The sequence below is a fragment of the Anarhichas minor genome, unplaced genomic scaffold, assembly GCF_050575085.1.
Source record: "Anarhichas minor isolate MPS153535 unplaced genomic scaffold, ASM5057508v1 ptg000174l, whole genome shotgun sequence".
NCBI classification, from domain to species: Eukaryota; Metazoa; Chordata; class Actinopteri; order Perciformes; family Anarhichadidae; genus Anarhichas; species Anarhichas minor.
The window spans coordinates 164,113-177,215 of record NW_027466620.1 but is presented as its reverse complement, the minus strand read 5'-3'; the positions used below and the strand labels follow the sequence as shown (position 1 = coordinate 177,215).

The window sequence follows — 13,103 nt, the reverse complement described above, 5'->3', positions numbered from 1 at the left end:
AAAGTACAGCTTATCATTAACTAAAGTAGTGGGAAGACACATCCGGCAGACATATGGTTTCTCTCTTAAGCTCAGAGTCACAATAGGAAATTAAGAGTTCATCTGTGCAGGGTGGGAGAGTTTTGCAGTCTATTATTGTGGAGCTGCTGTATGTGTTTTTAAAAAAATGGCTAAGAGGACTAAAAGGAAAAAACAAGAATGAGTTAGCTGCTGTTTATGTGGCAAGTCCTCATGTTTGAATGTGTCATCCGGCATGATAAATACTTCATAAACACAACTCTGCATTCAAAGGAACAAATAGAATGAGCAAACAAAGCAAATAGATACAAAATTAGATGTGCTGTATGAGTAGAGCTGTGACTCCTGTACACAAACAGCCTAATAGTGAGCCATCCATAACTAGTGCAGTGGCCGTTTGGAGGGCATCTGTAGTGGGCCAATTGCTTGGCTCCCTGTATTGCTGCTTGCAGAGGTTGTCGGGGGGGTGTGCACTGTTTGGAGCACGGGGCTGGTCGGAGCAGGCCGATTGCTTGGCCTCAAAGAAGTGCTGCTCGCAAAGTTGGCGAACACCACTCGTCGTATATTGACTCCAGGGAAGTGAGGAAGCAAGAACAATCCATCAGCAACAGTGAACAGCAATCAATGAGCCGCCGTCTGCCCGCTGCCCACATGCTCAACTCAGGCTACAGAGCCCTGAAGCCCCGCCTCCCCCCCCCACTGCTGCACAAAGCGCCGTTCGCTTGTGTATTCAAAGTTCATCAATGTTGAACATGTGTCCAAATTGCACCAAATTAGACACCGCACTCCCCTTGAGTCCCCAGCAATACACCTGCCATGTCTGAATTAGATTGTTTGAGCAGTGTTTTCTGTTTCTGTGTCTCTTTCCAACACGAAGAGCATGTAAGACAAGCAGAATTCCTAATTCCTGTTTTCAATGTCGCTTCACACGCCTCAATCACAAGGGATTCCTGACCACATGCTGCCAGTGTCCTGCAGAAAATAGATCTGCCCACCACAGTCCTTATTACTCCTTCAGCTCTGGCACACCGGCTGGGGTTACAACATCCTGACTGAGAGGAAGAGGTGAGAGAGAGAAAAGGGAAGACGGCAGCAAGACACGGAGAGATAAAAGAGACAGGGAGAGAAGAGAGGCAGTGACAGTAAGAGGGCGAGGAAGAGGGGAAGATGTGACAGAGTGAAAAGGGAGGGGGACTGTGTTCCCAGGGGTACGCTCTATGCTAGGCCATTGTTAAACGACAGAGACTTGATTCGCTAAGACCAATAGATCAGTGGTTTCATGCCCTCACAACTGTCCTTTATATTCTAAAATTCTTCTTTAAAAAGAAAAGTTACATGGTATCAAGTGGGATATCTTTTGTGCACCACAATTATAAATAATTGATTATATATGTAACAACAACTTATTTCAGTCGATTGGGGAAAAATCTGTCAAAACAAAAAGAAGATCCCCAAATGGCAGGAGAGCACTTTACAACAACAGCTTGAGTTTCTCAAAGTTTTAGAGGTACACCTGAATGCACAATGAAGTCCTTGTTGGAGCCCACAAAAAAAAAAAGGTGATTTAGACACACGATCGATTTTAAGAGGAGATACATGCCCGCGGCTGAAATCGCCAAACAGTTCTCCGAGCCCCGTTTTCTCCACTGGTTCCTGCAGTTTCTATTTCTTCTGCAGCCTACACACTGTAGTTTTTTTTTTTATGTCAACGATGTGTTCATTGTTTATTGTTCATTTGTTGGCCATGGTGTCTCAAAAAGTTCAGCTGCAGGCTAACAGAAGGCTACGCTCTGCCGTTTTTGTTTTCCTTTAGATGCACACAAGTAGGCGTTGGGTGGAGAGAAAAACAATACTGGGAGAATCGCCGACCCTGCTATTTACTTCGAAAGTCGAAATCGAAAGCTCATTTCAATTGTTTTTCAATATATATATGATATAGAGTATATATATATATATGATATATATATTATATCTGACCAGGTGCCTCTGGGAAAACGCAACCAGACAAGTAAAGCTCATTTGTTCACAAGGGCAAAGGAGTATGTTGATGATTTAGTTCTAAAAATAGTCTGAAACACCTTCAGCCAGTCAGCAGGAGCCAGCCCTTTATTAGCCCGCACATGACCTTGGCTAGCTGCAGGAGCAACAGCAAGGTTGCCCCCTGGGAGAACAATAAGAACTGCACACTGCTCCCGGCCTGACTAATGCTCACAACCACAGTGCAGCGCACCGAATCTGAGTCATTCTTCATATCTCACAAATGTCTTGTGCTCTAGTAAGCTCATAAGCATCTTAGAATTCAGAGTCTCCTTTGTTAGTGTTCCAGTCACCACATTCAATCAACACACAACCCAAACAGAACACTGTGATTTGAGCACAATAACTGAATGTCTAGCTTACATGCAGTATTTCTTCTGAGGGTAGTGCGTGTATGTTTGGGGGACACAGCAGGGAGAGGCCTGTAAAGCTGAAAGAAGGCCAGGTTGGTATTTGATTGATTTAGGCCAAGGCACCAATACTAAAATAAGAAATACTTTAGCACCTACAAGGCCAATGGACAAATAAAACCTCTCCACAGAGGATAAAAATAGCGAACTCAAATGACTTGCATCCCGCTTCAAGCATTTCCTCTACAAAGACGTTATTTATTTTAGAGTCTAAAGGGGACGTTTGTGAGTGAAAATAGCACATCACTAAAAGAAGCCAAAACTTCACACAATATGCTCAGCAACGAAACATATTTGAAGTTAAAATAGAGAGAGAGAGAAAGAGAAAGAGAAAGAGAAAGAGAGAGAAAGAGAAAGAGAAAGAGAAAGAGAGAGAAAGAGAGAGAGAGAGAGAAAGAGAAAGAGAAAGAGAAAGAGAAAGAGAGAGAAAGAGAAAGAGAAAGAGAGAGAGAGAGAGAAAGAGAAAGAGAAAATAAGACAGCAATGTAAAAATAAGCTCCATCTTTGCAAGAGAATAATTACACTTTGGTTTACAGTTAATTTATTCAGGAGCTAAACTACACACATCATATCACTCCTCTTTTCAAACCAATTAAGAGATAAAAACTGTAATTATGGGCCATATCCAGTGGTTATCAGCACATTGATTATTAATAACTTAAGTGGTATTTGTTATAAATCAAAAGTGGTGCATTTGGTAACAGTCTTCATAGAATGTTGAGTATGTTTTTTTTAAATATTGAACTATCTGAGTGGAAGCTGAAAGAGTTAACGTGAATTGACACTGTGGCTTGACATTCCCCAAAAAAAAGAGCCACAAAGGCACTCATCATTTCAATTAAATCTCGGGTTTATTACGTTAACTGCATGTTTTGCTGTGTTCGTGCTGCAGTCTGAAAATAGCCCTTCCGCTCTGCATTGGGGGATATCAGGCAACTGCAACAGCAAATGGCCTTTATATATCGACACGATGACTTTGATAAACACTGATACCAGAAGAATGATCACATTGCCGAGGGACTTCGGGAATCTCTCCGGTAATTTTTTTTCATTAGACTTCAATGAATGTTTCACGCACTGAATCTGCATTTACCAGATAGCGTGACAGCCAGGGTAATGCTTCCCTCTCATTAGAATAATACCTGAGGGCTAACATGTTATACCGTCACACTGATGTTCAGCTAGACGGGACTCCAAATGTCGTCACCGTTCTCAGCTCATGCTCAGTCTCCACAATACATTGTTCCGTTGCACTCAAAAAAGCTCGTTATCCGGTGAGTGTGATGTTGACATTTCATATTCTCTCTTTTTTTCAGAGCAAATGTTGATAATAACTCGCTCATTTAGATTCTCCCTACAAGTGTGTGAAAAGGTATAAAAGGCCATTTTAGGAAACAGCTGAAATGAGAAATGAGTCATTTCTTTCTGCCACTGTTTGTGTATCTAATCTGTAGCCACTTGGGAATGGTATCAACTACAACGTAAGTCTACTCATGGCTACATGGTCTTCTCTGACCCACTTGGAGATTAAATCAATCCAGATCAATGACAGGTCCTTATAAAGGTTACCCTTCATCGCCACAAAGTCTGCCGAGCTCGTCTCACTGCTCCTTACCCCATTAATTAGCCATCGGGCACTGTTTCTTTTTTAAGTGCGGACAATGATCTCACACTAATGCTAGAGTTACAGGCACAGGCCGCTGCTTATGAGGTCTCTGAGACAAGAGACAGAATCTGTGTGCGTCTATACATGTGCGCGAATCTGCGAGTTAACATGACTCTGCAAGTGTGTGCATGTGGAAGGAAGGGGTCGAGAGAGGAGGGAAATAGAAACAGAAGTGGAGCAGGTACAAGGGCATCCCTTTAACAGCAGCCTGCAGAGACTGTGTCCTACATTCCTCTCTATTTGTTTCATGGGAGCACAGAGGTGGAAAAAGAAAGGATGAGGGATGAGCGATGAGCCAAGGTGTTAAAGCTGATTCCGAAGGTAGGACGCAGTATCCTCCCATTTAAAATGTCACCAAAGTAGCATCAGTTTGGCGAGTAAAGTTTGCTGCAGGGGAACAGAAAAGGCATCATCTTTTCATACATTATCATGTCACTGTGGTAAACAACCACATTGTCAGAACAAACAGATGGATGGCCATTCTCAGGAAAGCCACATATTCATTCCCATTCATTCAAAAAACCTAACAACAACACGGTTGCCAAGTCAATGACGAGTAATCTCCGTGCTCAGCAAATTAACAATTCCCTTCTCTCAAACTCTGTCTGCCTGCTTCCATAAAAGGCTTTGCAGGGTTTTTCTGTGGATCTTTGCTGCAGGATATTGAACAACCGAGCTCCTGCTGGAAAACCCCCACCTGTCAAAAGCTAGGAACAAAGCAGTTCCATCGTGCAGCCCCAGCCTCCCCAGGTCCAACCCACATGCACTTACTCCACCACATGCCTCTTTTAGCTATCACCACATGGACTCAACCTTAATTCTTCCCATTACGGTTGCCTTTTTCACAGCCAATTTGAGAATGATGTTCACTTCATCCGATTGCCAAAATGGCAGTTTGACCATAAATCATTGAGCCCGAAAAGCTCATGGGTCTGTACCATAATTATTACCACGATAAGGCTGTCCTTTAACCCTGCGCTAATCGATTTCCTCAGTCATTAACATTTAGATCTGTACATCTGTAGAGCACTTTTAGGATATGAGTAAAGGGGTATAAATGTGAGTCAGATTTATGTACGCATGCACCTCCTACACACAAGCTGATAAACAGCGAAAGAGTATATGTCAATATTGATGTTCTTGTGCAGAATGTTCTTGGAGAGAATGGACTTCACAAATGCAAAAAAACGTAAGTTACACGTTTTACTTCGAGATTTCTTTGAGATACAACCCTGTGCCTTATATTAGCTTTGTTGTTAACTATACCACTCTTTAGTTGTGGCAGCTAGTGTGGACGTGACATGATACCTGGGAACCATTTGTCCTTTAATGGCCCATATAAGATAAGTTCCGACATCTTTGGGTGACAAATAGATTGTGGCAGAGATAACTAGAGACCATCTAGCGATGGGATCACAACAGCCACAATGCCAGGGGGCATTAAGTGGGGGCTGGGGGTGTTTGGCGCACTTGCTCGGACCTCGACCATCTTCAAACTGAACCTTCTCTTTAGTCTCAACGAAACACATGTAAGGTTTTGTGACTGACAGACATATAAACACCTAGAAAAGTACTCAAAAGCTATGGTAGTTCCAGCTACAGTAGGTGTAGGACCACATTTGGCCATAATGACTCGCACACAAACACACTAGAAGAAAACAATACCAGCCACGCGCTGTCACGGCTGGTAAAAAGAGGTCTTTGTCAGGAGACAATTTATAAAGATTTAGTGTCAGGTCAGTTTTACGACATAAGCACATAAGAGGCCTCAGCTGTTGTAGTGAAAGTAAGGCTGTAACACAAGCCTGCCCCCCTTTAGGATGGCAAAGCCCCCCGAGTCGACTCAACCTGCTCTGGGTTGATCAGTAGTCCCCCTGAGAGGACGTACACACTCAAGTGACAAGCTCGAGCTAATCACGATGATGAGGGTAGAGAGAAGGCCTCAGCTTAATGGGAGCACCGACAGATCAGGGCAATGCCTCAGGGAAGCCGACTCACATAGAAATACACTCATTAGTGCACTGCAACACAAGATACGAGGAAATACTACGTTGAGAGAAACTACAGCTTTGCACCAAACAGTGCTTTAAATTTTCTCCTGCAGGTTTGATTTGATGGCCTAGTACAGCTCTGCAAACCTTGAGCTTTCAAATGTCCTACTTTGTTATGTCTTTCTATTGGATAGCTTGTTGTTTACACATCTGTCAATGGAAGCATACTCAACGGCTCAGGTTTGCCTGTTGATAATGCCAAATTCATTCTAGGCCTCATTTATTTACAATAATATGGATATGTGGTCCGATGTTCCAGTGCCTCCCAATGAGGTAACTCGGGTGGGAGGAACATTAAATGTAACAGCACTGTACAAGAAGCCATTGACCCTGATTACACATTGAAGGTTTATTTTCACCCTAACTCCAATAAGTGCCTGTTGTCTGCATCCCAACAATTCTTTGTAGCTGCTATTTGTATAGGATTCTAATGATTCATTGACGATTGACAATCATTCACATGGCCAATGTTTGATTGGGGTAATTACTTTGCATCCCTAGTCATCATCTGACTAGTAATTAGACACTTTTATATCAAGCATATTTGTCTCCAGAACCCCCTTTTTGCTTCAGAAAATGGCAGTGTTAGAGAGGAAAGTAAAGAGGGTGAGATATATTAGGGATGAAAAAGGAGAAATGGAGACGTAGAGGAGGAAGTAAAGGTTTTTATCCTGAGGTATACATGGATGACTGGAATCATGCCAGGAATAATTTCCCACCACTGCTGAGATAAGACTGTACAAGTTGGATTTTGGATTAACTTATTTTGACAATTTTACATCTCTATCCCTGTTTCAGACTCTCTGTTCCCGCCGGGACCGGATTTCAAAGATATTGTTTTAAAGCTTGCCATTACGTAAAGACAACGTCCTGCACAACAGCCAACAGAGGAATGAATAGGATGAAATAGAATGATACATTACCAGGTCAATATGTCATGGTCCTTTTTGCAATCAACATTCCATAACTGCAGGCACAACAGCTAAGTTTGAGGCTTCATTTTGGTAAATCAGTGGTGCATGAAATACTGATAAGTCAAAGGCGCACAGAGTTAGTGTGTTGAGCATGGCAAAACAGCTTTGGTTATTTCACTGCCAGAGGCACATGCACAACAACTTCCACATAATTGGAAACAATAAATTGCCTCTTTTTCTTTGATTTGAAAGCAGTGCACTCTGAACCATGGTGCTCCAAATGTGAAGGGAACGGTCTACTGCAGAAGCTGCTGATAGCTGTAGTCAGGAAGTGGAGAATTGGTATCAGCAAAGATACAGCATAGCGTAGCACCTTAAAACAATGTGCCTGAGAGAGATAACACATTTGATTGTGTTCTGCTGTTTCAGCATTTAAAACATTTAACCCCTTGGCATTATATATGAAGAAACAATATAATAGATTTTGTGTATTTAATGGTACATGTCAAAATAGTTTTGCTGTTGAATATAGAGTTACTACTGTACACATGAACCATATCACACCACCTGCCCCTCTTCTGTTCATGTTTCCCTGATAATGGAGCATCTACGAAGCACAAACTCACAAGACCTCAAAACATTAAAAATCCAAACTATCTCTTTCAAAAGGTAAAGTTCGGGTCTGGATGGTGTGAAAGTAGCTGCAGTGGTTATCGGAGAGATTCCAGGCCTGTCTCTGGGTGACTGCCAGCCAGGGATATGCATAAACTGACAATTCACACACACTCACTTACTCACACAGAGAACAACTACCCAACACATGCAGGATCTGCCTGTCTCTGTTACCATGGAAACTGCCAGGCCTCCCATTGAAAAATCCTCTGCTGCAGATGTGTGCGTGTGTGTGCGTGCTGTATATGTGTGCATCACGGCTTGTGGGGGAGTGAATATGTGCATTTGCATTTCGGAGATTGCAGTGTGTGGAGATGAGTAAGGACTCATGTGCACCTATCATGCAGATACAGTATGTAGGCAACAAATACAAGCAGAGTTCAGTTTGTATCTATATTTCATCAACAGTAAAGCTGCTGGAGCATGTGTGAAATTTCAAATAATTTCAGTAAACATGTCATAAAACCGATACTTACTCTGAGGAGTCTATGAAGTATATTCCAAGGGCCCCGATGCTAAGCGCAAAGACTAGCACCACCTGAGGAGAGAAAGCCACAGACAGAAGAGAAATTACTTTCATGCAGAGCGCAGCAAAAGTCTTGTAACTGTGCTCATTAATGCACTCTATAGTAAACAAAGTATTCAGCTGGGGACACTATAGGAAACGCTAGTTACAGTATGTGTAATTAAACAGCGACTTGCCTCCTGTGGGTTGCAGAACATTTTCAAAAAAACATGCGCTTAATAATGAATGCCCACCCTCATGTCAGCAAATCCAGCCGGAACAATCATAGGAAGCAAAGAAAGGACACACACGTGTGTGTGCTCAACTGCACAGCAGAGCAGCGACAATGTGTTGGGGGTGTTGAGAGGAAGTGCTTAGACAGGACCACAGTTATCAAGTGTTGACATGCACTCCTCAACTGCTACGCTGAGTCAGTGCTTGCATTGTGTGAGATTGTGGCCCTGCTGGACTGTGGTCCCTATAATGTTTCAGTGACTATATACAGTATGACCGGCAAGGTAAGGCCACCTGCGGAGCTATGGCAGCAACACCTGAGTTGTGCATCTAAACAATATATTTATTAAACAATGTCTTTTTTTTTATGATTAATGAAAACAACCAAATGGGCGCAATTGTTACAGTTAGTGAATTCATTTAAATCAGACCAGACTATAAATGCCTCTTGATATCATATCTTGTAAAAAAAATACCTTGTCCACAATATTACTCAGTCATATCTTATGTATATTCATTTTGTGTTATATTATATATTATATAGTCGAAGGCTTCGAATAAGCCCAGTGGGCTTTCTGCCTCTTCACTGTGATATTATTTATCTCTGTTATTTTTTTGGATTTTGTTAAATCGTGCAAAATTAACTTAACTGAACTAAATATCAGAAAACTGAACAAGAAATTATATAAAAATATCTTATCTAGTATATACTTGATGACACAAAACGTGAATGTATTACATACTGTAGCATCACAGTAAAATGATAGAATTATAAAAAATAAAAAAACTTTTTTTTAATAAAAGCTTTTACTATGGAGCATAGTATAACAAACAGAAATATTTAAATTGAGTGTTGTAGATGTAGAAAAATGATGACCTATTTGGATATTGCTTTCCGTTATCATGATCATCATGACAGCCGACCAGCGTAGCCATGCACAATAGCTCCTCCCCTGGAGGGGTCTTTTCTGCCATTCAATCCATCTCACAATAGGAGCCCACTGTCCCTGCTGATTGTGCCATTCATTATTTATGATGGGACCTTGATTACTTTCCTGTGATGGTCCTTTGGATTGATCCTATGCATTGTGACTGAGGTATTAAGTAAGAAAAACCAATCCCCCCCATGCATTTTTAATCGTTTGCTGCTTGAATGGAGGACGATGGCAATCCTGGCCACATGCTTGTCTAGGATCAGAATAAGCTTGCAAGTCAACGACATCAATGATGTTTCACACAAAGGAGATGGGGAGAAGGCTCAAGCTGAAACTCTACGATAACATCAGGCTTTTTGAATGAAAGGGAAGGGAGTCAGTTGACTGAAGGACTTTCATTAGCTGATCCAAACAATGCCCTGTCAATACAGGAATAAAAATATGCTTTTTTTTCCATTAAGGTGGCATAGAAGCACTATTATGAATCCCACTGCTCTTCTTGGCAAGGACGGCCCTGCGTAGCAGGTAAAGGCAGAGACGATTGATTGATGTCAGGAATTGACCTTCCAGTAGTGAGGGTCAGGATAGCTAATTGGTCGGGGCAAAGGACCAGAGCAAATCAGGTTACCAGTACCTCTGCAAGCATGGACGCCTGGCCAATCATAGCACTTGAATGCTGCACAGAGCAGGTCTTGCCAAGAAGAGCACTTGGGATTCATAATTAAATGGCACAGAAGGCTTATAGTGAGATAGTATTTTGCAGCTGCAGGCTACTAGTTTGAAAAATAAAAATATCTGCGGTTGTAGAGTCAGAAAGAGGTGGTTGACGTTGCATTGTGGTTAATGTAGACACTAGGTTTTGATAAGGTAGAAGAATGCATGGAATAAATAGGATGTTTGTGGTTTTGTTGAATCAATTTTGACCTTTTTTATATATATATTTATATATTTTAGACCCCTGTTTTAGAGAGAGAAGGAAATTAAAGTTCGACACAACCACATTTCACAAGATGGGTGGACTTCATCATATCTACGTTGACTTGACTACAAACGAAAGCTGTCCTTTTCTGTGAAACTCGACACTGTCAGACCTCCTCACATGGAGAAGCACCGTTTCCAGCATTGCCCTTCAATGTTATGTGCAGACAATGTATATAGATGAATACACTGACATTTTTCTTGGAGCTAGTTTGTGCTTCTACTGCCTATGGTAGTAGCAGGGTCATAAGGGTCGAGGAAGAGAAAGGGAGGAAGAGAGGACGGGAGAAAAGACCAGAGAGAAGAATAGCTGAGCGGCGGTTGGTTGCTGAAAAGCTGCACAGTGAACAGTGAACACCCAGCGATGAGCTGAGGAGATAAGAAGCGTCATCATCTTAAACTGACCCAGTTATTCAGCTGTGAAAGCTGGTCCACCCCTCCATCCCATCCCCCCACCCTTTCTCCCTCTCTCACACACACTCTCTCTCTCTAAGTCTACCACTCACAATGTCTACGAGGGCTAGCTGTCGACCTCAAACCCACAATCTACAAGAATGGTGATGGCAGAGGGGCATTCCCTCCGCCTACGAAAGAAAGTGAGAAATATAAAAAAAAGGATCGCTAAGTATAGCTGTTGCTGCATCTGTAATAGTTGTAAATGACTTAATGGGGCTGTTTATACAGTATGCAGATGAATGATTCACATGTGGTAAGATGACACGAGTGAGTCACAGTCGACAAACTGGTCGGCATCATGTCAAAGGAGCAGCGATGTCTACGTTTTCTCGTTAATAGCCGTGTAGGTTTTCATTGGCTTATCCCTTTCTATATTTGAAGTGCAAAGCTTAATCTGTCAGTTGTTTTCCGAGGTGCACTTTACTTTTCACTTTCCATACTGGAAGAGTGGAAGTGTAAAAGAGGGTGTGTGTGTGTGTGTGTGTGGTGCACTTCAATGTGTGCGGGCTTCAAGTTCCAGTATTGCAAGTGGGCTAAATGTGGCAGCTCTCACATGGCACTGTTAACGCATAATAACATGTAATAACTTAAATGTAGGCTGGTAACACACGTTACACACATGTCTCTTAAGTGCACCCTGTGACCAGGAGGGAGCCTATAGTCTCACAGATAGGTGATGTGGGCTGACACCGTGTGGAATAATCGCTTCATATTTAGGCCTACCAGGTCAAGAGGGTGGTGACTCAAAGGACAGAACTCTCAGTTAAAGATCCCATGTTGTAAGACACAGCTCTCTGTATACACACCTGGATCCAGTGGATAGTTGTGTTTAAAGGTGGGCAAAACAGATTCAACCTTTAGGAGACTTATAGAGTATCAGTAAATGCCCCAAAACGTCTGTTGGTATGTTCAAGCCCTCTAGCGTTAACAGTAATCATGACTGCTGTCCGTCAGACGCAATAGAAGAAGTCAGGTGAAGTTATTGTAGAGCCACAAACTCTGCGTAAGGGAAGAGGTCGGGGTGGATGGGAGGCTAAACAAAACATGGGTACACTTACCTTGGTAGATTACATTACACAATCAGCCCCCTCTATAATATATAATAAAATAATCCTTGTGGTTTTGTTAGTGAGGTTAAGGGACTACATTAACATTTTTGTGTTATTATTCTCCAAAACTACTGAGTGTAGGATTTGTTTCAAAATCGTCTGTGTGCCTCTCCTAGATAATCTGATGTCCTTATACGTGACTATTTGTCCAAAGTACAAACATCTGTTAAAGTACAAGTTGCAATTGGTTTCCATTGCATTGTTGGCAGATAAAACATGTTTTAAAGTAAAGCAATGAACTTACTTTCTGTGTAAACAGAATATACCATCTCCATTAATGCCTTGGCCCAAAGTAGAAGGAAGGTGGAGTTTTTAGTCTGAAGCTATTTCAGTTCATTTATAAAATAAAGAACTACTAATTCAAAGCCTGGGGCTAATGAGGCAGCCCAATTGTGCATGCTATTATTACAGAGCTTCTAGAGGTCCACATCAGAGGCAGGAAAACAAATATCCTTGCAGGCATATGTAGTTAGAAATGAAAGGAAATCTGAACTAGAATTTTTCTTTCTGTCAAAATAAATACTTTCTAAGAATCCTGATGGGTTCCCCAAGATTACATGAGCGGGAATCCTCAGTGGGGAGTCAACAATGCCCATCAGTACTGTGTACAGCTTGCTCATTAATCTGGCCTGGCTCCCTGGGTTAGCCAGGAAGAGGAGCTCCAAAATGTTCGATTGATGCCTCAGCCAAGAAGGCTTTCAGAGGTCCACAGCCAAGGAAAGCTCTGGCAAAACCAGTGTACTGTCTCTGCTTTCCTTTAGCTTTAATCCCTAAACATACATTTTGCAGGTTTCAAACAAATGAAAACAATGCAGTCTGTATATTAATCCATATTTGATACGCCTTTTCAGAATAATTCAAGTCAGTGAAACGGAAAACAGACGCAACTCTATAGCATACCTTCACTCATCGAATTATGTTCGCACTGCAGCAAAAACATTTGCAAGAAACAGAATCACGTGTCACTGCAGGAGGTGAGACAGTGAGCTCTCACTGGGGAACTGTCAACAAATGAAACGTACATTAAACTTTGATGGCATACATCCATACATCAGCACACATCGTGATCGCCCCTTTCCCTCCGCTTCAAATGGCAGGGGGGGGGGGCTCTAGACAGG

General features: G+C 42.0%; 1 protein-coding gene across 10 annotated transcripts in view; it reads right to left on the bottom strand.

Annotated features, from left to right (window-relative positions):
* kcnma1a (potassium large conductance calcium-activated channel, subfamily M, alpha member 1a) overlaps nucleotides 1-13,103 on the bottom strand; it is a 121,227-nt gene that overhangs the window by 58,862 nt on the left and 49,262 nt on the right. For all 10 annotated transcript variants that reach the window (XM_076085571.1, XM_076085567.1, XM_076085575.1 and 7 more), the window contains exon 3: nucleotides 8,245-8,306. In XM_076085571.1, the coding sequence (XP_075941686.1) occupies nucleotides 8,245-8,306 (62 nt within the window). The remainder of the gene's footprint in view (nucleotides 1-8,244; nucleotides 8,307-13,103) is intronic.